The sequence below is a fragment of the Typopeltis vanoorti genome, chromosome 1, assembly GCF_054136105.1.
Source record: "Typopeltis vanoorti isolate ZY-2024b chromosome 1, IOZ_Tvanoo_1.0, whole genome shotgun sequence".
NCBI classification, from domain to species: Eukaryota; Metazoa; Arthropoda; class Arachnida; order Uropygi; family Thelyphonidae; genus Typopeltis; species Typopeltis vanoorti.
This window is the reverse complement of record NC_143549.1, coordinates 66,224,687-66,249,558: the sequence shown is the minus strand read 5'-3', so window position 1 is coordinate 66,249,558 and position 24,872 is coordinate 66,224,687. Positions and strand designations below refer to the sequence as shown.

At 33.5% G+C, this 24,872-nt stretch overlaps 1 protein-coding gene across 1 annotated transcript in view; it reads right to left on the bottom strand.

Annotated features, from left to right (window-relative positions):
• Positions 1-2,484: 2,484 nt before the first annotated feature.
• Positions 2,485-24,872, bottom strand: part of LOC150110053 (transmembrane protein 98-like) — a 114,417-nt gene continuing 92,029 nt past the window's right edge. The window contains exon 6 of the mRNA XM_090397730.1: positions 2,485-9,195. Coding sequence (XP_090253856.1) covers positions 9,016-9,195 — 180 coding nt within the window. The 3' untranslated portion in view covers positions 2,485-9,015. The remainder of the gene's footprint in view (positions 9,196-24,872) is intronic.

Here is a 24,872-nt window from a genome sequence, read left to right as displayed (position 1 = left end):
TTGTCGGCCTTGTTTTCCTGCCTGCTGCTAGAATGCAATCTTTCAGACTTCTGCTGGTAAAAAGAGCAATGATTGGTGACATTCTATTTTTTTTTTGTAGTCGATTAACAGACGTGGTTTGTGGTTGTGACTGGAATGCCGATGGTTGTGCCAATTAATTGCACTATGGAGCTTAAAATCTTGTCTTTTCTTTTGGTATTCCCTTAAGTTGTTCTTTTTTTCATTCTTTTTGTAGTATATGTTTGATTTGGTACTTCAGAATGTTTACCTCCTACTGCAATTCTTCATTTTCACACTTTTCCTGTGTTTCTATTCCTACTGTTAATTTTGTTTTTGTCTTGCACAGTTACAAGCACTTCTTCTACACCAAATTATTATAATGGTTATACTTCATGTGGTTAATTTCTATTAACCACATGAAGTTAATAGAAATTAACCACATGAAGTATAACCACATTAACCACTCATGAAGTTTCTTCATGACTGGTTATGCGCAAGCTTTGTTTGCTTACACTTCGATAAAGGATGAAACCTAGAATATAATTTCTTGGCAACTTTAATTTATAGTATAACCAAGTGAAAAAATGTTCAACATCTCTAATCCAGAGTATTTTAGTAATAAGGTATGACACCTTTTGACTATTTGTATGTGGAAATATGACTTCTGCATTACTTTAACCTTAGTATCATTTCTGAAGCTGGCTCCCACTGATGAGACTTCAATAAAGATCAAAACCGGTCTGGATGGTTGTCCTTCCCACAAAGGCGTGCTGGCTATATGTACTATGCACACAGGTGCCAGGATAGTAAAGGCGCCAAAGATTTAAGGCAAGGAGGAAATACTTAAAAAAATATTCATTAATTATATCAAAATAAATTACATTTTTGTTTAACTTTTAATTATATTTTATAGATTTGTCAAACAAATTATTTATAATCACTTATTTATTATTCCTTAAGATCTTATTTTATTCTGATCCTAGTTCTAACAAGTAGTTTAGCATAAACAAGAATATAGGCAACATCTTGCAACGTACCTGAATCGTCATGAGAAAAATTTAAATCATTCGAACAATTACAAAAAATGGATAGAATTAATTACATTCTTAAAAAATAAAACTTGTATTGATCATTTGCAACAAACAGTTTTAGATAATGAAAGGAAACATTGGTATGAAGTTATAAAAAGAATAATTTTTTTAGTACAGTTTTTAGGCAAACAAAATCTAGCCCTTCGTGGTAAAAGTAATAAACTTTACGATCGCAACAATGGCAATTTTTTAAAACGCATTGAGATGTTAGAAAAGTTTGATTCTTTTATATCGGAACACACGCGAGACGTGTAGCTAATGATCCTGACTTTAAAAATATGCCCTCCTATTTAGGAGATAAAATTCAAAATGAAATACTCACTTTATTGGCATCAAATATTAAAAATAACATTTTTATAAAGTGTTTTTTTATTGGGGGGGAAGGGGTATAAGGGCACCAGCTAAAGGCGCCGGATACTACTGGCGTGCCCCTGCCTTCCCATAATGCATAGCATTGTACTTGTCCGTAAGGATATTTGCTTTGCATTATGGGATACTAAGCAATTGATGTGAAGTCTTTAACCATGTGTAAGCAAACAAAGTTTGCTTACACATAGTTAAAGGATGAAATGAAGAATATAATTTCTTGGCATCTTTAATTTATAGTATAACTAAGTGAAAAAAACTTTCAACAGATTATAGTAATGCTGTTACTATTCCTGATATCTTGGGCATCTCAGAATAAATAACCAGAACTTTAAACAAATCTCTGCATTGCTTTCAAAAACCTCATTTGAAACTGGCTGCCCTTCATCTGCACTCCTAAAGATCTACTCCCTTCCTTCTCTGTGCCAGATATTACAAGATTCCTTGTAACTTGCTAATGGACAAATAGAGATCTACTAACATCCACCTTGGAGAACAAAAGAAATACATGTGCTGCCAAATTATGGTCAGTCAGATCTAGATGACCATGTCTTGAATGCCTTGTACAGAATCCAGTGGGGGGGAAAAAAAAAAAACTATTATGCTGCATAAACTTGACTTTTTTTTAGAATCAGCAACAGATTTAAAAACCAACCAAATCTGAATATGCTTGTGTGAAACTTCCCAAGGGAAACAGTAATTCTTAAACCTTCTGCCAACTGTGAAGGCTAACTACCAGCACCCCCCCCCCATTACCACTTACAACTCTTCAGGGTACTAAATCTAACATCTTCCACTTATTGTGTTTATATGCATTATCATAATTTTATATTGTATCTCAGATGATGTCTCAGTGACAGACAAATTACTGCATCTATTTCAGTGTGTTGTTTTCATTCCATTAAACCTGAAGATAAGCTTTTATGTTTTGCTTGCACAGTCTAACAGTTTATTATAGTCTAAAAAGTCCAAAGATGTATCTAAAATTAATACAGCAAAAGTAAAAAAAAAAAAAAAAATTCCTTTATTTAGAAAAGTTATTATACCAAATACATGGCACAGTGGTTAAGGCATTTATACCACTAAAGCCAATAACTGAGTTTAATTCCTTTATGAAGTCCATTTATGTACTCTATAAAATCAATGGTTAGCAGATGAAACCAATTACTTCAACCTATTAAAACATCAAGATACTCAATATTCACCACAAAATAAGTTTTAGATGCCAGGGATAAAAAAAAAAAAAAAAAAAAGAAATATTCACTTTCCCTTTAACATCATCATCACAGAATAATGAATATAACTATTATAAAAGTTGTATATAAGATAAAAAAATACTATTTATATTGGGAGGAAATTCATTGATTACTGACATTATTTTACTAGTAACCTGACAGATGCATACAGTAATAAATACATGTTGGACATTTAGTACTGTGTCCACAGTAGCAGCAATATACAAATAAGTACTGGATATGCTAATTCTTAAACTGTCCAGCAGCATGAAATTAATTACAGCAATAACTTGCACATAATAGTTTCAAACATTGCAGTTTCACTATAATGCAGTTTACAATTAGTGTAAAATGCATTACAATACATATACTGTAATTTTGTCAGTATTATATTATAACAGCAATGCATTACAAAATTAAGTAAGAATACATTTTCAAGCATTATAAAAACATTCTTCAATGTTCTGCATTTCTTTCCAAGTATTCCAAAAAGTTCTTGAACATTAGTTGGAGAACTTTTTGTTCATATTTATTGCAGTAAAATATCTAGCCACAGTACAGGATTGCAGCAGCAAAGACACTGCCACTTTTACAAACAAAAGAGTATTTATGTGCAACTTATTACTCTTTATACACAATTAGGAGTGAGAAAAGGAAATGTGAAGAAGGTGAATGACTTAAGAAACATAAATGGTCAACGTAAATGTTTGGAATGTATCACACCCTGAAACCCATTATAATAATGCTTTGCCCAGTGCAGTTTCAGTTAGTATTCAACATTTTCAGCAAGTTAAAAGCACTATTCGAGTTATTGCCATCTTCTGTATAAAATAAGATTTATGATGCACCAGACAAAAAAAAAAAAATCAACTTTAGTTTTAAACATCACAGCAGGAAAGACTGCAAATGCCATATTATAAAATGTGTATATAAGAAAAAAGAATATCAAGAGACAATATAAGATCTGAACAATACACACACACAATTTATGCATTATTTTAGTCTAGCCAAAAGAGCATAACAATTTCAGTTGATATACATCTGATATAAAACTAATGTCATTTGAATAAAACATAATATAAAAATGTAATAACAATATGATAACGCAGTAAACTTTTCACAAAGATACACAGTGAGCTTTTCTCAATATCCCTTTGAGTATAAAAACTAGCTAAATTATAAATGCCATTTAAGAAAATCAGATTTTTATATTGCACTGACCTTCTTAAAAACAGGAAATTAATCCCTTCATGAACAAATACATGCATATAGTACTTCAGGCCCACTGCATATTTAGTCATTTGGTTCATATGTTAGATAACATATAACATGGTAATATCTGATAACGATATATCTTATTATACAAAAAACAAGATTTTATATTTCTAAAAACAAGCAATTTTTCATGAAATACTGACTGCCTTTCGAAATGTACTAAACAGATAACAAAAAAAAAAAATTAATAAATTTTGACAAAAAAAAAAAAAAAATACTGCAAAGTAGTTCCAAACAGAAATTATATGTTTGTGAATTTCATCACGTGGAGTGAGACTATCACTATGCTTATGAAGGTCTTTAAGTGGCTTGAAAAAGTATGTTTGGTCTCTAGAGCAGCTCATGAGTTTCTAGCTCTTAATTAACCCACAGTACTAATATTAATGTACTATAGATTTAACCACGCTACCGGCCAGGATATATATATATACGTCCAAGTAAACATGGATGCAAAGTGCATATTAAAATTGTAATACCGTTGATATTATATTGAAATATATGATGGATACGAAGCGTACAAGGATATTGATCCATAATGGCCGGTAAGGCGGTTAAAGCCTTTCACAGGTGGTCATTTTTAAATGAATGTAGAGACTATTTAAATCTATTTTGTTACTTTACGTATATTGTTCCTTGGCTTTCTAAAATGTCCGAAAGTGGCAGGTGGAAACAGTGAAAAACTGTATATGGTTGGCTAATAGTTTTTAGAATATACTTTTTTTGCATAAAAAATGACTATTGAAAAACTACAAGAAGTATTAAGTGTTAACTTGTTACTTTTCTGATAAAGCAAATATTACATATACATAACATAACATACATAAATTAAACAAAAAATAAGATGACAAAACAGACATTAACAAACTATAATTAACATTACATCAGTTGTATAATTTCACAGGGAATGAAAATTTCAACATTATAATTAAATGATGTTACAATCAATGTCAAAACAAAATTACATTTTTGTTAAATTTTTATATTTAAATATAGTCTGCCCACAGTTGAGAGAACCATAGCTGGCAGAGTGCCAAGAAGAGTCAATTCATGTTGAAGGGGAGAAAAGAATAAGGGATGTACAAATTCATCACCAACACATGAAATCACACGCTTTATACGTAAAATTTTCCAACTGTTATACAAGCAAAATAGTTATCACTTTAAAAACTAGAATGTTCAAATTTTTCAATGTGTAATAATAATAAACACTCATCCCATGAAACAGATCAATTACCCTATTATTGGAATGGATTTGCTTCCTTCTGCCATGAGCTAAAGTGTTGAGAGTTCTCTCATCTCTGGTTGAACTACACAAGCATACATATACATAGAATTCTTTTAACTGATTATTTATTTAATGAGGTTAAAATGTAGAGATGTATACCACAAGTCTAATAAGTAATACACATTACGTAGGAAGAAATTCAATGGTTTTAGTATGTTCCATAATTTGAAAATTTAGATTTTATTACTGAAAATGTTTTTTACAGATTAATACAGGGTGGCCCATAAATCACAAAGGGATTTATTATTTATTATTATTATTTTTTGTTATAATGAAACTTTTCATGAAATTATGTTATATGGGCCACCCTGTAATACAGGGTGGACCATAAGTCATGTTTAAAATGTGAATAACTCAACTAATAAAAAAAATCTCCAGGTTCTGTATTTCATTATAGCAAAAAACTAGTAGCATTAACTTTTTAATCTAGATAATTATAAATAACCCTTGAAAATGGTAATTAATAGTACAGATAAGTAACAACAACAACAACCCATCTAAAATGTAAGAGAGAAGAAAAATATAATCCGAATTTAAGAAGAGCTCTATTTGTATTTGTCTTTAGCACTTTTCAAAAACTTGTTTTAAATGGTTTCAAAATTTCCTGAATATTGCTGCACTTTTTAATAATATTCAAATATCTGGACACTGGCCATGATTTAATTTTTTTTCATTAAGATATTTATTCAAGTAGGAAAATGTAGGATTTCCTGAAATAAATAATAGTAAATGATAAACAAAAACCATGCAAAATATTTGGTATAATTAACAGATAATTTCCATTACATCCATTAAAGAAAGTACTTGAATACATATAAAATAAAAAAACTGAAATATATTTTTCCAAATTATCATTACCCTTTTTTCACTGCTTTACTCTTTTAGTTAAAACAATGTCCCCACCTCTTTATCATAAGTGTAAATGATGAAAAGTAAATTATTTCAAAGATTTTTTTTTCAAAGAATTATTTCAAAAATTATTTTAAATTAGGTCTAGAAAGTTTAGGCAAATTATATTTATTTTTAACAGTTATAACTAAAATTTACAATTTTGCATAGATAAATGAATAATGAATGAAACCAGAATATGGAGTCTTTAGGAAATCAAACTGATGTAAAATTATAAGCATTCCTTTCTATATCGTTAATACAAGATGCTTATACATGTTGAAAATCAGACATGGTGAAATTTTTAGGGAAAAATAATGCACAGGAAAGTTGTATAAAAATTTAAACCAAGGTTACATATATTTTGTAAAACTCCAGCAAAACGATCTTATCAAGGTTGACAAAAAACAAGATGTAGAGTATATCAGTGTATGTTGGATTGACCTCTGCTGCTTGATACCAATGATTTTTTACCAGACGTTTGTCTCAGAAGTTTCTCAGAGATCAGATAAAGTTGAGCCATCCAAGAAATCTTAATTGGAGATCTGTTGGCTAGTATTGATCAATAAGTCTTGTCATAATTCTCAAATTTAGATCTTTTGTAGTTTATTTTACTTGTTTGTTTTTTACTTGATAACCTAGTTCCTTCTTAATTCTAGCAGCAGCAGAAGTCAGAGGGAGTTAACAAAATGCAAGCAGACCTTTCATTTAAAATGAGTTACAAATTTTTTTTTTTTTTTAAATCAGTTCCTTATGTGGTCTTATTTATCCTCACAAATTCCACTATCCTTATATATGGTACAAGTGCCACACTGTAATAAAGAGTAACACTTTTTTCCATATATTTAATAAAGCAGCTTCAAAAGCTGACACTATAAGATGCATTTTTTTTTTAAAAAGTATTATCACAGTTATATGCTTTTTTCTCTCTAACTGGTAAATGAACCGGTAACATCAAACTGTAATGGACAAACTAATACCCTTTGCAATGCCAACCTATCAAATATTATTCTGAATAACTCATTGTAAATTAAAAACAACAGTTCTTAATTTAGAATAAGAAAATCAAGTCTTTCAGCATATAAGAACTACTCAAATCTTCAGAGAGGCTTATAAGGTCATTTACTTCCTTAGATAAACAAATACATAAGTCATTACATTTGCTCTATTAAAATTAGCATAGAATTCTAATTTGCTTAACTACTCTACTGCTATTATGAGCAACTAAAGTACTCCAGAGTTAGTGTGACTATATCAATATGTTTATATAATACTAACCTTATATATATTAGCTGATTCTATAATTTTTGTATATTTAGTCTTATAGGATGATATTAACCTCCTTACCAACCAAGGTGGATGAAACAGTTAGACCACTTTAGCATTTTTCATGGATCAAAACTTCATTGCCATTCTACCTTTTATCATGTAATTACCCTCCTCTGCCATTAATTTGTTAGTGGCATATTTAGAGCCATTAGCAGATTAACTATAGTGCAGAAACCTTGTCAGTCGACTTAACGTGTACTGTGTTACTTGAAATTTCCTTTATTGTTCTTCAATATTTGAACTTTATTGCTGTACAATTTATTTGTCCTGTCTCTTCTCAAAAATAAAAAAAAAACTTCACATGTGCGAAAATAAATAATCGATCCTGAAATGACCACAGATCAGTCTCTGCAATAAATTTATTTATTGCAGAGACTGATCTGTTTCTTGTTTCATAAAAACTAATTGTTTTTATAAGCAACAAATGATGCTAAATTGTATCCCTTGCTTTTTTCCAATTGTGGGACCTCTTAAATATTAAAAAAATTATATCCAATATATCCTTTTGTCTTCTGCTTAAAATTGTAATAGATGATTTTGTTTTTCTTTTTTTGTAGGATGCATATTACTATAATATTCATTACTCAACCACTGTAAAGATGTTGAAAATATATCAAGGATGTCCTATATGGACTGATTCAAAATTTATGCTCATTTTGAAGATTTCCAATTGCAGCTCCCCACCCTCCTTCCCTCTCTCTCCATTCCTAGAACTGAATTATAACTACTTTCTCTAATTTTCTACTAGTTTGAAAATTTTTACAGACAGTATTCCAAAATTATTCTAAATTTTAGAAATACTATACTATATTTTCACCATATAAAACTGTTTATATGCATGCCACAAAAAAGTTCAGCAGTGTTAGCTTTTCTTTTTTTCTTTTCTTAATAAAAATTCCAAATATTGCTACTTTACTACTGTTGGTTATCATTTCTGAAATAACTTATGTCTTAGGAATATTAGATAGAGGGCTGGCATGCACTTCTTATCCATTTTTTTTAAAATAGATAGCATGCATCGTATCTAGGTTTTGCTGGACACGGACACACACACACACTGTATGGGCTGGAAGGGAGGATAACAGATTCTTGTTTTAGTAATAATTATATATTTTGATTACTTTAAACATATTCAACAAATGTTGTCAAATTATAAAATAAATATTTTAACATAATCACTATAATGCTATATTATGCTCTAAATATTAAAAACATAAATCACAGTAAGTATTTCTGAGTAAACAAATAAACTGGATAATTAATCACAATGGAATTAGCACCAATGCCAATAATTTGAAAACAATACATGTTAATTATTATTTAATGAAGATAATACTGAAATATATTACCAAAATAATAATACTGAAATATATGCAGTAATATATTTCATTAATAATCAATTTATTTTAGGTTGTCTTAATATGCCTCGTAAGAAAAATTTGTTTTCTTTTTAGTTGTTAATTTATATGGTTAGAGAAAGTTTTTAAAACCATTATGAGATTATTATTATATAAATCACTTTTATTAAGTGACAAATATTCACTGCTCAACAAGTCTGATGACCTAAAACTTCTGGCTGGTTAGATTTTGTTTCACATGACTGGAAACCAACTAGAATTCCATCACAGGTGGCTAACTGTTGATTTTCTTCTACACTATGGGCTACACCATTGACTGCTTGGGTCCGAGAACTTGTTTCAAGAGCTAGTCCAGCTTCTTTAAGAACCTTTGAAACAAACAAAAATATGAGCTGATTTTATGTCAAAATATTAAAAAAAAGACTTTTATGATCATCTATAATTTTAAAAGACCAGAGGCCAAGCATATGAAAAGTGTCTCAGACAGTGACATACATATAAGTTATCTGAGTGACAATTATACTCATATATATGTGACAAATATTCAGCACTGAATGAGACTGATAGTTCAGTATATAAACTATTACTCAGGACTTACAAACCATTAGATATTCAACATTAGATATCAAAAGTCCATGAAAAGTTGAAAGCCTGAATGGTATGTTTGCACCTTAGCAATATTACACTTGATAATTGGTAGGGAAAGAGAATTCCAAGAAATTGTTTATTGGTAAGCTGGTGGTTTCATTAATTTCTTGCTTCCCCCCCCCCCCCACCAATCAAATCAGGAATTCTGAACCTCAAATTTTTTCCCCCCTGATACCTTAATTTCTTTTGAATTAATAAACAAAAAATTATCATAATTGATACTGGCTCTCTGATATGAAAATTTCATTCAATCTCATCCAGCAGTATTCAGGGAATTAGAAGAAAATGATTGCTGCTATCCTTCACAGGAAAAAAACTGCCAATATAAATTTAGGATTATTCATCAGATAAATATGAACTGCTGCTTGGAAAAAGTTTAGTTTTCTATGAGTGCAAAATTCTTTACCATTAGCTCATTCACTTGAATGAGCTACTTTCACCATCACAGCACAAAAAAAAAAAAAAAGTTATTAAGTTCACCATATAAAGTATTCTGCTTTCATAAAAGCATGCATCACTTTCTAGTGAAAAATGAAACCTCCCTCAAAACAGTTATTCCTTTTGTTGCAATGTTTCATTATGGTTGCCAGCCTAGTTGGCAAGCATCATGAAATCCATATCCATGGTGGGACTTTAACCCTACAACAAGCTGTAGGTTAAAGTCTCATCATGGGTATGAATGTTTGTGACTGTTTTTAGGTGAGGGATGAATTTCAGTGTCTGGTGGGAGAACAGTGCTCTGTTCATGACTGATCTCTAGAATGGATTTCCCAATTATGTTAAAAAAAAATAAAAAATTCTTCTCTTCTTCCTAACATGGAATTTAGGCCATGTGGCTTATTCCGGTCTCATGCCATCTCTTTCTTAGTCTTCCGATTCTTCTTTTTCCACTTATTTTGTATCTGTATAATATTTTTGGTAGTCTGCTGTTGTCCATTTGATTTAAATGTTCTAGCCATTTTTGTTTATACTGTTTTATGTAGTAATTAATTGGTTTTATTTTCAGGGATTGTAAGATTTCTTCATTTGTTTTGTGGTCCCACTTGGTATATCCAGCTGTTTTTCTGAGGAACTTCATTTCTGCTGTTTGAATTCGTTTATCATCTTTCCTTTTCATGGTCCATGTTTCGCTTCCGTATAGTAGAGTTGGTTTTGACAAGACATTATATAGTCTGATTCTAGTGTGTTTTTGTACCAGGGATGGCTTAAATATATTATTTATTATGCCATTTACTTTGACAAAGTTTGATATTTTAGTGTCTGTCTTTTTCTTCTTCGTATGATAGATCACATCCCAAGTATCTGAAAGTGTTTACTTGTTCTAGTATTTTATTATCTATCACTATTTTACTTCTTATTGGGTTTTCTCCTTTGAATGCCATTATTTTTGTTTTTTCTTTGGATACTGTCATATTATATTGCTTTGAGATATCATTTAATGATTTTAATGATCTTTGTAAGTCATCTTCTGATGTAGCTAATACTATTTGATCATCTGCAAATAGTAGTGTATCTATCTTAATTTGCGGGGTCATTTGTATACCAAATGGATTATGTTGTTTCCAGATTGTTAATATTTCATTTATATATATATTGAAAAGCAGAGGTGAGAGGGTACATCCTTGTCGTACTCCTCTTGATATATCTTTCCATTCTGAGGTGTGTTCTAATTTAACTGCTATTTTATTTCCTGTATATATTTCTTGAATAGATTGTAAAAGTTGGTTTGGTATGTTTAAATTGGTTAATATTTTAAACAAAAAATAAAATTAAAATATAATAAAACATCTCTTTAGCAGACTCATGCTAATAATGTACTATAACTTTGATGGATGTAATATAAATCATATTAAAAAAATAATAATCAGCAGTACACCGGTTCCAAGTAATTCTAAATGAAAGTTACTGGGATAAATAAATAAAATCATGTCTTTTCCTTCCTTACTAAAGTTTTACCAATTTGTGTAACAGTACAAATCAAATAAATCACAAAATTTTAAATATCATAAAACAAAGTAAACAAATGTTTATGCTTACTTTATTTTAGTTAAGGGCTTGTACCTTTTTATATTCAAAATGTATTTACTCTAAATACATTTCAGATAAATACTGATAAAGTCATTTTGATCTTATAATAAAATTGTTATATTTATTATATTTATCATATTTATTAAAGTTAACACAATAACCAGAGTATATTTGTATTCAGCAGTTTCTTGAATTTTTAGTCATTTTTAAAATGTTATGTTGCTGCATTCCTCATTTAGAAAGTTCTAAATATTCTAAGCCAATGCTTCATTTTTCTGATGCTGTCACTGCAGATATACCCTTTCCTTTTATGAACTTTTCATCTGTGATGTCCTGGACAGTAGCACAAAAGACTAAGCTGTGCAGCACAGATTCTTCCTGAAGATTATTTGGCCAGGAAATAAGAGAGAGAGAGAGAGAGTGGTGTGCATGATCAACTTTGATAAGTCCACCTGTATTCAGAAGCCTAATGTTAATTTCTCTTCTGAACACAAATCATTCTTCACATCAAGTTCCTTAGTCCTTACTGGAAGGGATCAATATGAGAATAGAGATAGATGAACTAGAGATGGTTAGGACATGACTGATAAAGTATAATGAGATTTCTTTCTCAATGTGAATACATTGAGAAAGAAATCTCAATGTGAATACAGCCATGGAATTGGATGGAATATCAGCTTATGTGTTACAAGAGAGTACAAAATTCCAAAAATAACAGTCTGATCATTGTTTAAGTTTCAGCACTGGAAAGAGGATACAATAATCCCATTGCATAACAAAGATTACATGACAGATGTAGCAAATTATAGACCTGTCAGAAGTAGTGGTTAAGGTGGTACTGGAAAATTTGGTTAAGGACAAAATCAAGGAATAGCTGGATAGGAATATAACACTATGGAGGGGAGGGGAAAAGCACAGTATTGTGAAGGGGGAAGGCTTTTAGTAATTTACTTGCTTGCTACAATACAGTGAATTAGATAAGGGAAATGGCTATACCAAGATATTAGTAGACTTTGCAAAAGCATCTGGCACAATGTATGAGTCCTATTATATAAATTGGAACAAATGGAAATGGATAGAAAGCTGGTGACATGGTTAAGAGAGTTGGTTGATGAACAGGCATCAGAGTAGCATATGGTGGAGTTGAATTAAAGAGAAGTAGGTGATCAGTGGCGTGCCATAGGGCACTGTACTTGTGTTGCTGCTGTCGTTTAATTTGTACATTAACAATATTGAGAATGATTTGAGGGTGAATATGCACTTACTAGCCAATGATGCTAAACTGCAGAACAATAGTTAATAAAGATGATGCAGAGATCCTGCAGGATAACGTGAACAGACTGACAGCATGGGCAAAAGGATAAGGAGGATAATGGCTGCCAAGTGTATTGTGGTGTGGTGAAGTGTAAGGTTATACACTTTGGAGCTGAAGAGTTTACAAGCTATGTATTATACTGATGAAAATCCATTGAAGAAAACTGGATTTGGAAACAATGGTGGACAGGGGCTGAAGTTCAGAGGACATTTTAGGAAAATGTAGGTACAACAGCTCAAAGGAACATTTCTTAACCTCCACCATGTGGAGGTTAAGAAACTTGCTGACATATCTGTCTTTATAAGGCTTTGACAGGACCATATGTGGACTACTGTGCACAGATTCAGCTGCTTGGATTTCTTGTAGGTGTTGAGAAGATCCAGAGGTGAGTAACCAAAGTGGTGTATGGGGTGCTTCTATGAGGACAGAATGAAGGTTTGTAGGTTACAAAGTGATAGACAAGAAGGAATATGATAGAAACATAAATTCTATAGAAACCAAGTTCTATGAAAAAGATTTTATAGAGAAGATGCTAAAGAAAATTTTCAATACATGACTGGAATGGAGAGAACCCAGAACCACCCCACCCCAAGAGATGGTGTAACGATGTAGTTAGCAAAGGAATGAACTAGATTTTTTTGTGTGGGGAGTAGAGAATGAATTTGCCAAAAGTGGTTATGGGTGCTTTGTTAGTGAGCAAATTTAAGGACAGGTGTGATAGGTATTGTAGTTATGCAGACCTCCCATGCACTGGGTCTTTTGACTATATGGAGATAGCCTGTGTAGTAATAATTTACAGTAACAGTTTCCAAAGAGTGGATTATATTATCCAGTTGGTGAGTATAGTGTTTTGCTATATCATCAACTTAATGACATATGCAAGTACATATACCCCCCCCCCCTCCATGTGGGGCACCTGTTCGTGGTGGAGGGGACATCCCAGTGATGATACTGGCCCTTTTCATTCTTCCTCTTTTTCTTTGCTTTTCTTCCCGTTCTTTGCTCTACTTCTCCTGAGTCTTTCTTTCACTATCCTTTTTCCAGACCACCATCAGATCCAACACCCTGCTGCTGTGTTTGCCTTGCAGTGAGACCTGTGGACATCCGGAAAGGGGAATCCTGGTAGTCTTGCACTACTTTGGCCCTTGCTTCAGCAAGACGGGTGGTCCTGGATGGCCCAGCCAGGATCAATCGGCTAGTGGGCTTGCCTGCAAGGGTCAACGGTGTTGCAGTAAGTCTCTCACCCCCATGGTCAGGGATCGGGATCCTAGACCTGCTGCAGTGCCATTATAGCGTCCAGGTTAGCCCTGGCGTTCCACTCCTGAGCACAGTCTTTGCTTGCCGGATAGTGAGCATCCATGCATGGCTCCGTGGTGGGTGGGGAGCTCTGGCATTGAATTAAAAATTCCTTAAATATGAATTCTTCATTCTCAAATGTTTCAGGGATCCTAACAAAGTTCCAACCAAGTACTGATAATATAGACACAGCATATGGAAACAGAAGTAAGATACAAAAGATATCGGATACTAACATAAATGTACCAACCTTTTTAATCATTCATGCAATAGGTGAAAAACCAATTGGGAAAATGTCACCCTTCTTTATTCAAAAAGGTTTAGGACTAGCAGGACCTCCCAAAACTGTCAAGAAATTGCGTTCTGGTGATATCCTCGTGGAAACAATGTGCAAACAACATTCCGAGAAACTACTAAGAGCAACGAAAATGGGTGGAATACAAATTGCAGTAACACCTCACAGAACACTCAATTCCTGTAGAGGAGTGATATCAGAATGGGATCTCCTTGAGGTTCCTGATGAGGAGATATGTTCAGAGCTTAAAGATCAAGGAGTGACGGGTGTGAGGTGCATCCTGATATGCAGGGATGGTCGCCTGGTCTCAACCAAGAACATCATCCTTACCTTTGATACACCTAGGCCTCCGACATCTGTAAAAGCAGGGTATCTCAGCTGTCCTGTTAAAATGTACATCCCTAACCTGCTGAGATGCTTTAAATGTCAAATATAGACATGCCCAAATTGCCTGTCGTGGTTCTACTACCTGTGCCTGATGTGGTAGTAAAGAACATGAAAATAAATCTTGCTGTGAAAAAAAAGCTAAATGTGTCAACTGTCAGGGAGATCATCCAGCATACTCTCGTGCATGTCAGAAATGGAAAGATGAAAAAGACATACAAAAAATTAAAATGGAACAAAACATAACATATCAGGATGCAAAAAGAAAGCTAGCCATCATTACATCTGTTCTACGATCCTCTTATGCTGAAAAAGTAACAATTAAAAAAGTGACAACAGCAACTCAAACATGTATGTCTATTCCACCATTTGATAATTTCACCATATCTGAACTTTACAATCGCAAGTGCTTCTCTGTTGAGCACATTAATCACAAGACCTATGGCCTTACTCCAGAGACAACTTCAAAAATGGTCCTATTTAATGAAAACTCATCTGCCAAAAAATTATGGTGGAGACTTCACTCAAAGATAAACCACCAGACACTCGCACAGAAAAAATGGATACCTCCATATACACTGAAAGCAAACTAAGCATACCAACTGACCCTAACACATTTGATGTTTTGAACACTACCAGAGGAAGAGATGGACACTGGCCGTCCATACTTCCCTAAAACAGTGGATAAATATAAATCTGACAAAGGTAAGTCCTCAACCTCTCGAAAACCAGACAAGTCAATAAAATCAAAACAATAGGAAAATTTTTACAATGGAACTGTAGTGGGATCCGCCAGAATATTGACAATATCAAGATGTTGTTGCAGAAACACAAACCTTTCTGTTTCTGTCTACAGGAAACTTACTTAAGACCAAATGAGGACCGTACTTTTAGGAATTTCACTGTTGTACGTAAGGATAGAACTGGAGATGGTTCTGCTCATAGAGGAGTAGCTATCCTAGTAAACAGTCATACTCCTTTCCATCAGGTCCAACTTAATACTTCTCTGGAAGCGGTAGCGATTTGCTTCTCTGTGGGATTCCTTATTACAGTATGTTCAATTTATTTACTACCAAATGCTGAGTTAAATGAAATTGATCTTGATAACCTTATCTCGCGACTGCCAGAATGATGGGTGACTTTAATGGTCACAATACTCTATGGCAGCGCTTCCCAAACTGTGGGCCGCAGCCCCCTTGGGGCCGTAGGTTTTGTTGAGGGGGGGGCATGAAATAATGAAAACATATTTAAAATGTTTTAAGACTAAGTAGATTTTTTTTTTATTTTAAAAGAAACGTATTTAACTTTTATTATTTCTTTTTTGTTACTTTTTATATTTTAATGGAAAAATTCGCACATTGGTGTTGATTCACAAACTTTGCTTCCTGCATATTTCGGCGCTTAATGAATATTAATAAATATTGCTTATTCATATGTTTCATTTCAAAGCAGTGGTTAATTGTATTTACTTCGAATGCTCTCCAGGGAAGCTCCAAATATTCCTGTCCCTTTCATCACCGGTTTGTAAACAGGGACTGTTGATATTGACTTTATATACATATCAAAACTCGTTTTATATTATCACTCTCATCTGAGCTAGTTTTCTGTTACCAATAAAAGTTTCGCATATACTTCACACTTGAAAAAAGCTTAAACAAGTTCATGTGGGGAGATAGTAACTCACTTGCAGTGGCAAACAGCCACTATACTGCAGAGGCAATAAAAACAAGTACTTTTATTATGCCAGTGAATAAGGTATGAGGAGTCTGTGTAATATATTTCTCAACAAATAGTGCAATTAGAGACAACTGGGATAAAAACACACTAATTAATGAATCACATGTCCCCTCATACAGAAACTATGTTGCATAGACTGAAACAAAACCATATGTTGCATGGGCACACACAGTATCTAACTACAAACTATTGTTATTAATTAGATGTGTGTGAGTTCGATTTCCCAAGGCAGCAATAAAATTCAACCGAATGTGCTAAAATTCGTAAGTGTTAAAACTAAGTAATATATATATATAATGAATGTTATGGCAGTTTCACATATGGAATTCAGTTGAAGAGAGTTAGCATTTCAACTCAACTGTCAGCTATGCTTTTATCTTTCAGTTGCGCGATCTTTTGTTAATACCGTGCCAATCATATGCACGTTTTAATAACCTGCCTTTGCTGTCTGTTTCGCGTTAGGCTTATTACCGTAAAGGGAGAAAAGTCACAAAAGAGAAAAATGTTCCTGGTCCGGGGATTCCCTTATTCAGGTAATATTCATTAATTTCATGTTATCAGTCTGTGGTGTGCCAGTATCGGTAAGTGGTGATATTATTTGATCTATTCTACGTTAAAAAATTTAACCCTGAGATACCTGCGAACAATCAGAAGAAGCAGAAATAGACTCAAAAAAAAAAAAAAAAAAAAAAAAAAAAAAAAAAAAAAAAAAAAAAAAAGGACTGTATTTCATATTTTATCAGAACAGCCCACATCATTTTCAGAACCAAATGGTAAGAGGCAAAAAATGTAATATATGCATTTGATTTTTGCAATATTCGCTGTGTATGTTTTGTATTGAATATAAATACAATAAATATTATAATAATATATCTCTCTATTACGATTTTTTTTCGAGGGGGACCGTGAAATATTTTAATTTTTGCAAAGGGGGCCCTGAAATCCAGAAGTTTGGGAAGCACTGCTCTATGGGATAATGCCAACATTAATAGACGAGGTCGAATCATTGAAAACATTCTTCATAATAATAACCTTTCCCCTCTAAATAATAAACTCAATACTTTCTTCCATATGCCTACCCACTCATATTCTGCAATTGATCTTACAATCTGTTCCCCTTCCATTCTTCCACTGCTCATGTGGGATGTTGAAGAGAACATATATGGAAGTGATCACTGATAGGCGTTTTACTGATGGCATCAGCATTAAATTTTACAAGATGAGAGAAAGTGTTCCAGTCAGCCTGGTTCATAGGAACCATGTTCACCCACACAGATACCTATATGGAAAATGGACCAGGCTGACTGGAACACTTTCTCTCATCTTGTAAAATTTAATGCTGATGCCATCAGTAAAACACCTATCAATGAAGCTGTAAAATATATAACAGAATGCATTGTCCAGGCAGCAACAGCCTCCATCCCAAAAACATCATCTCGATTTCCAGTCTATCCAAAGCCTTGTTGGAACCCAGAATGTCAGGCAGCCAAAAAAGATCAACATAGAGCATGGAACATATTTCGTAGATACCCCACCACATCAAATTTAATAACTTTCAGGCGTGCTCGAGACAAAGCACGTTTTGAAAGACGTCAGAGTCAAAAACAATCATGGATCCAATTTACTACATCAATTAATCAAATGACCAGTCCAAAAATTGTATGGGATAAAATCCAGAAAATTAAAGGCAGATATAGTACACATTGTTTGTCCACCTTAGAATATAATGGAAGTGTTCTTGCTGATCCCAAAGCTATTGCAGATACTTTGGGAGAAACTTTTGCTAAAATCTCAGCAACAGCTTCATATTCTCCAGAATTTTTAATACTGAAAGAGCAGCAAGAGAAACAAAGGCTTAATTTTTCTACAAACATTCTTCAGCCACATAATCAGCCATTTGTCAAGGAGGAACTAAAAAGAGCTCCCCTACAATCTCACCCTAGTGCAGTAGGACCTGATGACATCCATTATGAAATGATAAAACATCTACCATCATCTTCTTCTCTTATTATACAATAGAATACTTGCAGAAGAAGAGTTTCCAAATTCTTTGCATAAGTCAATTGTAATTGCTATCCCAAAACCAGGAAAAGATCCAACACAAGCAAATAATTATCGACCCATTGCTCTGACCAGCTGTCTTTGTAAGATACTAGAGAAAATGGTTAATGCCAGACTTCTCTGGTATTTAGAAAGCAACAGTCTTCTTTCCGATACACAATGTGGTTTCTGTAGACATCGATCAACTTTAGACCAGTTAGTTCGGTTAGAAACTTGTATAAGAGATGCATTTCTGAAGCGAGAACATCTTGTCTCTGTTTTTTTTGACATGGAAAAAGCTTATGACACAACCTGGAGATATGGCATATTAAAAGACCTCTATAACCTAGGTCTCAAAGGACACCTCCCTATATTTATTAAAAACTTTCTGTCCAGGCGAACTTTCCAAGTCAGAGTGGGAAGTACGCTATCTCAAACATATCTTAAAGAACAAGGTGTTCCCCAAGTCTTAAGTGTAACCCTTTTTGCTATTAAAATCAACTCAATCATTGAACAGCTTCTTCCCAATGTAGACAATGCTCTATACGTTGATGACTTCACAATTTACTGTCACTCATGTAACATGAGGGTAATTGAAAGACAACTTCAGCAAGCAATTGATCATGTCTCTCTGTGGGCTCTTAATAATGGGTTTAGGTTTTCAACAGAAAAAAGTGTCAGTGTACACTTTTGTCGAAAACGCACCTATCTTAGTCCAGACAGGTCCCATTCTTAGTCCAGATCCTGAACTAAGAACGGGACCTACTGTTATTCCAGTAACTACAGAAACCAAGTTCTTGGGACTCATTTTTGACAGAAAACTCACATTTCTAGCACACATTTGTCAACTAAGAGAAAAGTGCAAAAGAATTTTGAACTGCCTTCGCACTCTATCCTCTACTGGGTGGGGTGCTGATCAAGCTTCATTGCTCCATCTTTATCATGCAGTTATACGTTCAAAGCTGGATTATGGGTCCCAAGTTTATGGTGCGGAAAGACAGAGTAACCTACAATGGTTGGATTCCATCCATCATCAGGGTATACGGATAGCTATTGGTGCCTTTCGCACCTCACCCACTCCAAGTCTCTATATAGAAGCAAATGAACCAGCTCTATCACTTCAATGGAAGCAGTTGTTTCCGTCGAAGTGATTTTTAATTACACCCTAAAAATAAAATCTCTCCCAGATCACCCTACATGGAATAGTATCTTCTCTCTGCATTGGGAAGCTCAATATCACACACATCAAACTGCTATACATCCTTTTGGTATGCGTATTAAAGAAACTGCAAGCTGTTAGTATAAATGTTGACAACATTAGCTACACTAAACATGACAGCATTCCTCCATGGCAGGTTTGCACACCATCCTGCAACCTCTCACTTTTGTCAGCTACAGAAATCTTATACCCCATCATCCATTTACCTGCAATTGTTTAATGCACACAGAGCAGCACACGCTGATTTCTTACTCATCTATACTGATGGTTCAAGAACTAACACCTCTGTTGGCTGTGCTGCTGTGTTTCCTGACATTATCTCAAATCAGATCCTACCAGACTGCAGTAATTATACAGTAGAGTTACATACCATTCAGCTTGCACTTGTGCATATAAAACAAAACTGCTACCAAAAGTGTATAATTTATACAGACTCATTGAGCTCTTTACAGGCTATCTCCTCTCCTATGTATAATTCATCCAGTACTTTATGAAGTGCTACACCCCCCTGCTTCACAAAATGAAAATCCTTAATTTCGATGTTCAGTTCTGCTGGATTCCCAGCCACATCGGAAATCAAAGGAAATGAGGCTGCAGATGCAGCTGCTAAATCAGCCCATACCCTCTCCACATACTATTTGACAGTTCCATATACAGACTACAGACAACTTATAAGATCAAAGCTAATTGCTCAGTGGGAGTTAACATGGCAAGAAACATCAACAAACAAATTATATAACATTAAACCTGAAATTAAACACTGGCATTCTAGTCAACATACAAAGAGAAGGGAGGAGGTTGTCCTTGCTAGGCTCTGCATAGGTCACAGTCACCTTATGCATTCTCATTTACTGAGAGCTGATGATCCTTCCATATGTGAAAAATGCAACACACATCTCACTATTCATCATATTCTGGTAGATTGTAAAAAATTTACACGAGAGGAATGAAATTTTCACCTATCTAAGCAAGCCATATACACTCAGGGAAATGCTAGCAGACTCAGGCAAATTGCATGACGTTTTTAATTTTTTAGAAAGAATTAATTTGTACAAACATATTTGGCCATAAATTTCTTTATATGTAAATACTTTTTTTTTTGCTTAACTTAACTTTTATACATATATATTATTCATTAGGTTAAATCTGATCAATTATGTATTACCATGGGCCTTGATCTTGTATATTTGTATCAACCTGCTGTAATTTTGTTAATATGTAAATACCATAATGCTAAACTTAAATTTTATGCATCAATGCTGTATAATAATTCCTTTCTGACTCTAAGTATTAGTATAATAATGTTTGTTGTAATCTTACTAGATGTAGACACTGCTTTCCTTGACTTGTTTTGTATATACATATGTTAACCTATAGTTATCTATTTATGTACTGCTGAAACCAGTAATTTTGTTTACATGTAGATACTGCATCACTTAACATACTTTTTGTGTATGCATCTTATTTACTACTTTATTTTTCGAATAATCATATAGTGCTGTAGGACATCTTACCTATTTGTGTACTTCCTAGTAATTCTGTTTATATGTATTCTAAATTCTGTTTCTACTGCATTACTAAATTTAATTTTCATCCATGCATATTGTATAATAATTCCTTTTTGCCTATTTTTGTACTGCTATAAAGGCATCTATTATAATTTTACATATATGTAGATACTGCATTCCTTGGCTTAGTGTTTCATATATTATGTATTAACTTATATTGTTAACTATTTTTGCACTACTGTAATAACCTCTGACCTTGTGTGTTGCTGTGCCCTCTGCAGCAGTTCTGTTTACCTAGAGATGCTGCTTTGTGAAACTAGATTCTTGTACAGACATACTGTTTACAATTTTCTGTAAATGCTAATGTTGTAAACTTTAGTATGGCACAGTATGCCCTTTGTAGTTTTTGTGCCAAATAAACTATAAACCAACCAAAATATGAACCTGCAAGGGTTGAATAAGATTATAGTATACTATGATAGAACTTCATTATTAAGTTTACATTATTAATGACTTCCTGTCAATAACTTTCTGCAATGAAATCAGCTAATGCCTTTTATAGGGAATAGGTGATGCTGTTTTATCCTTATCCAGCTTTTGGAGATGGAGTGGGCAGTTCAGTCTCCACCAATAGCCAATCAGTGATAGCTGGCCCAAGACTATCACTAATTTTAAGTAGAGATCCATAATAGTCAACCTCCTAGACTGGACAGTATACTTCTAACTGCATAAGTTCACTCTAGATCTTGATCTTCATTGTGCATTGCTTAAAGTAAAAAATTTGCTCCTGACAACTTTTGGCCCAAACCCAGCTTATTCTTCTCCAACTTTCTCATTTCCATCTTTTCTTAATTTCTTCTCAAGTATGCTTGCATACATCTTACCTGAAACCTCAGTGGGTAAATTCCTCCCTAAAGACAATTCCTTCAAGCTTAACTGCAAGGACATTAAATACCAAACATGAAACATTTTAAAGACTACTTTCTCCTATCAAGGAGAAAGATATATTATATGAACTGATTCATAAGAACTGGAATAATTTAAAATTTCTTGAAACAGAGTTTATGTTGTTTGGTTGCTGATCATCATATGCCAAACAGGTAGCTGCTTAAGTTATCAAAGTGTAACTTTGATAACTTTTTTTATTATTTTTTATTTTGTATAGACATTAATTTTATTTAGTTATATATTTATCTATACAGTTATAATCATTTATATCTGTAGGTATTGAATTATTTCATATGCCTCTATTCTGAACTTTTCTTTCCATTACATATATTAGCCTCTGCTGATGTGTGCAATGTCATTTAACAAATGTGGTTAGTAAAATGTGATTTTCTTGCATAGTTTAAGAGCTACAGGAAAGAGAGAGAGAGAGACAGACAGAATGAGTGGCTATCCAACAATTTCCTGTAGTGGTTATATGCTGACAAGCTAGTAACTCTGATGTCCCATGTTTTGATGTTCATCCGGAGTATGCACAGCAATAATTATTGCTAACCATTCTCAAATGGGACTTCATTTGGTTTAATAAAGTGAAATGTATGCCTCTTTGTAATATGATCAACAATATGTAATATGATTTTAGGTGGGAGATGAATTTCATTGTCTGGTGTAAGAGACCATCACCGCACTTAATGGAGGCCTGCAGTGACTTGAAAAAGTTCCATGTTTGGTCTCTAGAGCAGGGTTTCCAGACTGTGTAAAAAATAAAAAAATACATAAAATTGATAAAAATGGGAAAAAAATCCTGAGCCCACTCATGGTACAAATGCACTATAGGTTTGCAATTAATTTTTTGTGGGTGATAACCACACACACACACACACACACACACACACACACACACATATATATAAAGTAATACCAGCACTAAGTTTAAATGCATTTAGCATTGGAGACTAAATCTGAAGTCTCACTAACTTGCTTCAGCATCATTAGTATTTTCCAATGAAGTGAATGCTACAGTAGTTCCTAAGGTTTTTGATTTGACATTCATTAAGGTTGCCAAGATTATTTGTAGCCAACATATAAAGAAAATGCTAAACTAAGTTTGCTTTTGTGCTAGAAGACTGTTTTGCATCTGGGACAAGATCTTTCAAGCAGGCAATATAACTCTTATGATATAACACTACACTTGGGTTGTAAGTTCATGTTAAACAACTAGTACTTGTTTTCATGTTTTGCTAGTTTTACTTATTTCATGTGTGAACTAGAGAAAACATAAGCGCATACATATAAATCATTAAAAGCATACATTAAAAGACAAAATTGTCACTTGCATGATCATAAAAACATAAAATGTTCATTGGATTTTAACGGTATAGATGCGAACACAGACTGATAAGAAAATAACTATTTATTGACTTAACTGCTAATATTTCGCTGGTATTCTATCCAGCATCTTCAGAGCATACAAACAAAGTTTGTTACAGTAGCGAGACAACCGCAATCCAGTGTAACAGTGGAACTAGTATGAGTAATTGTAGCACGCAACACAAAGACTAGTCCTAATTAGGCGGCATCTAAGTTGGAAAAAAAAAAAAAACGGGAGAGAAAAAAGCAGGTATTAATTTGGTCCTAGGATGACTGTCTCCCAAATCTTTGGTAGATTTATACAGCCATACTTGTTGAGGTTTGGAGTATGTTTCAAGGTTTCTGTTGATTCCAGAAACAACCTCTCTGACTTGTAAAAGCTTCTGTGCAGAACTTTTGTTTTTTCCAATTGATCCTGTGTGCAAGGTATCCAAAGCATGGTCTGCCAGACTCGAATTGCCATAATGAAAGTGCCGGATATATTTTTTGTGTTCACTGAGGCAATGTCCAAAGTTCTTCCTGGCTGTCCATAGTAGGCTCGATGACATGAACAGGACACTTCATAGACTCCTGGATGTGACAAAGGAGAGAATCTGTCCTTAAGTGAACAGATGAGAGTTGCCAATTTCACATAAGGTTTAAATACAGTGCATAGTTGGTATTTGTTAAGCACTCTAGATATCTTTTCAGATGTGCCTTTAAGGTATGGAATGGTGATAGTTTTGTTGTAGTCTTTTGTGGTAGACAGTGGGGGGGGGGAAGCATTTAGTATTTTATCTATCTTATGGGGATTATAGCCATTGGTCAGGAAGGTGTGACGTAGGTGAGAAAATTCAGTAGTGAGACCAATGTCATTGGAACAAATTGCTCTAGCTCTATGGGTTAGTGTTTTTAAGATACCATATTGTTGAGAAGGGTGATGGTGTGATTGTTTGTGTAAATATTTCCCTGTATGTGTGGGTTTTCTATAAACTGAGAATGATAAGGAACCTTCTGGAAGAAGTGTGATTAGTGTGATCAGGAAGGGCAGACAGTCACTGGCTTCTAGCTCCATTGTAAAGTGGATTTTTGGGTGCTGGCTATTCAGATGCACTAAAAATGTATTCAATGTGTCTGGGCCATGTGGACAAATAGCAAACACATCATCAACATAGCATAGCCAAAGGCTAGGTTTGAGAGTGACTGTATTGATAGCTAGCTTTTCCCATCTAATTGCTTGTATATTTTCCCTTTCCATGTAAAATAACCTGCCTGTACTG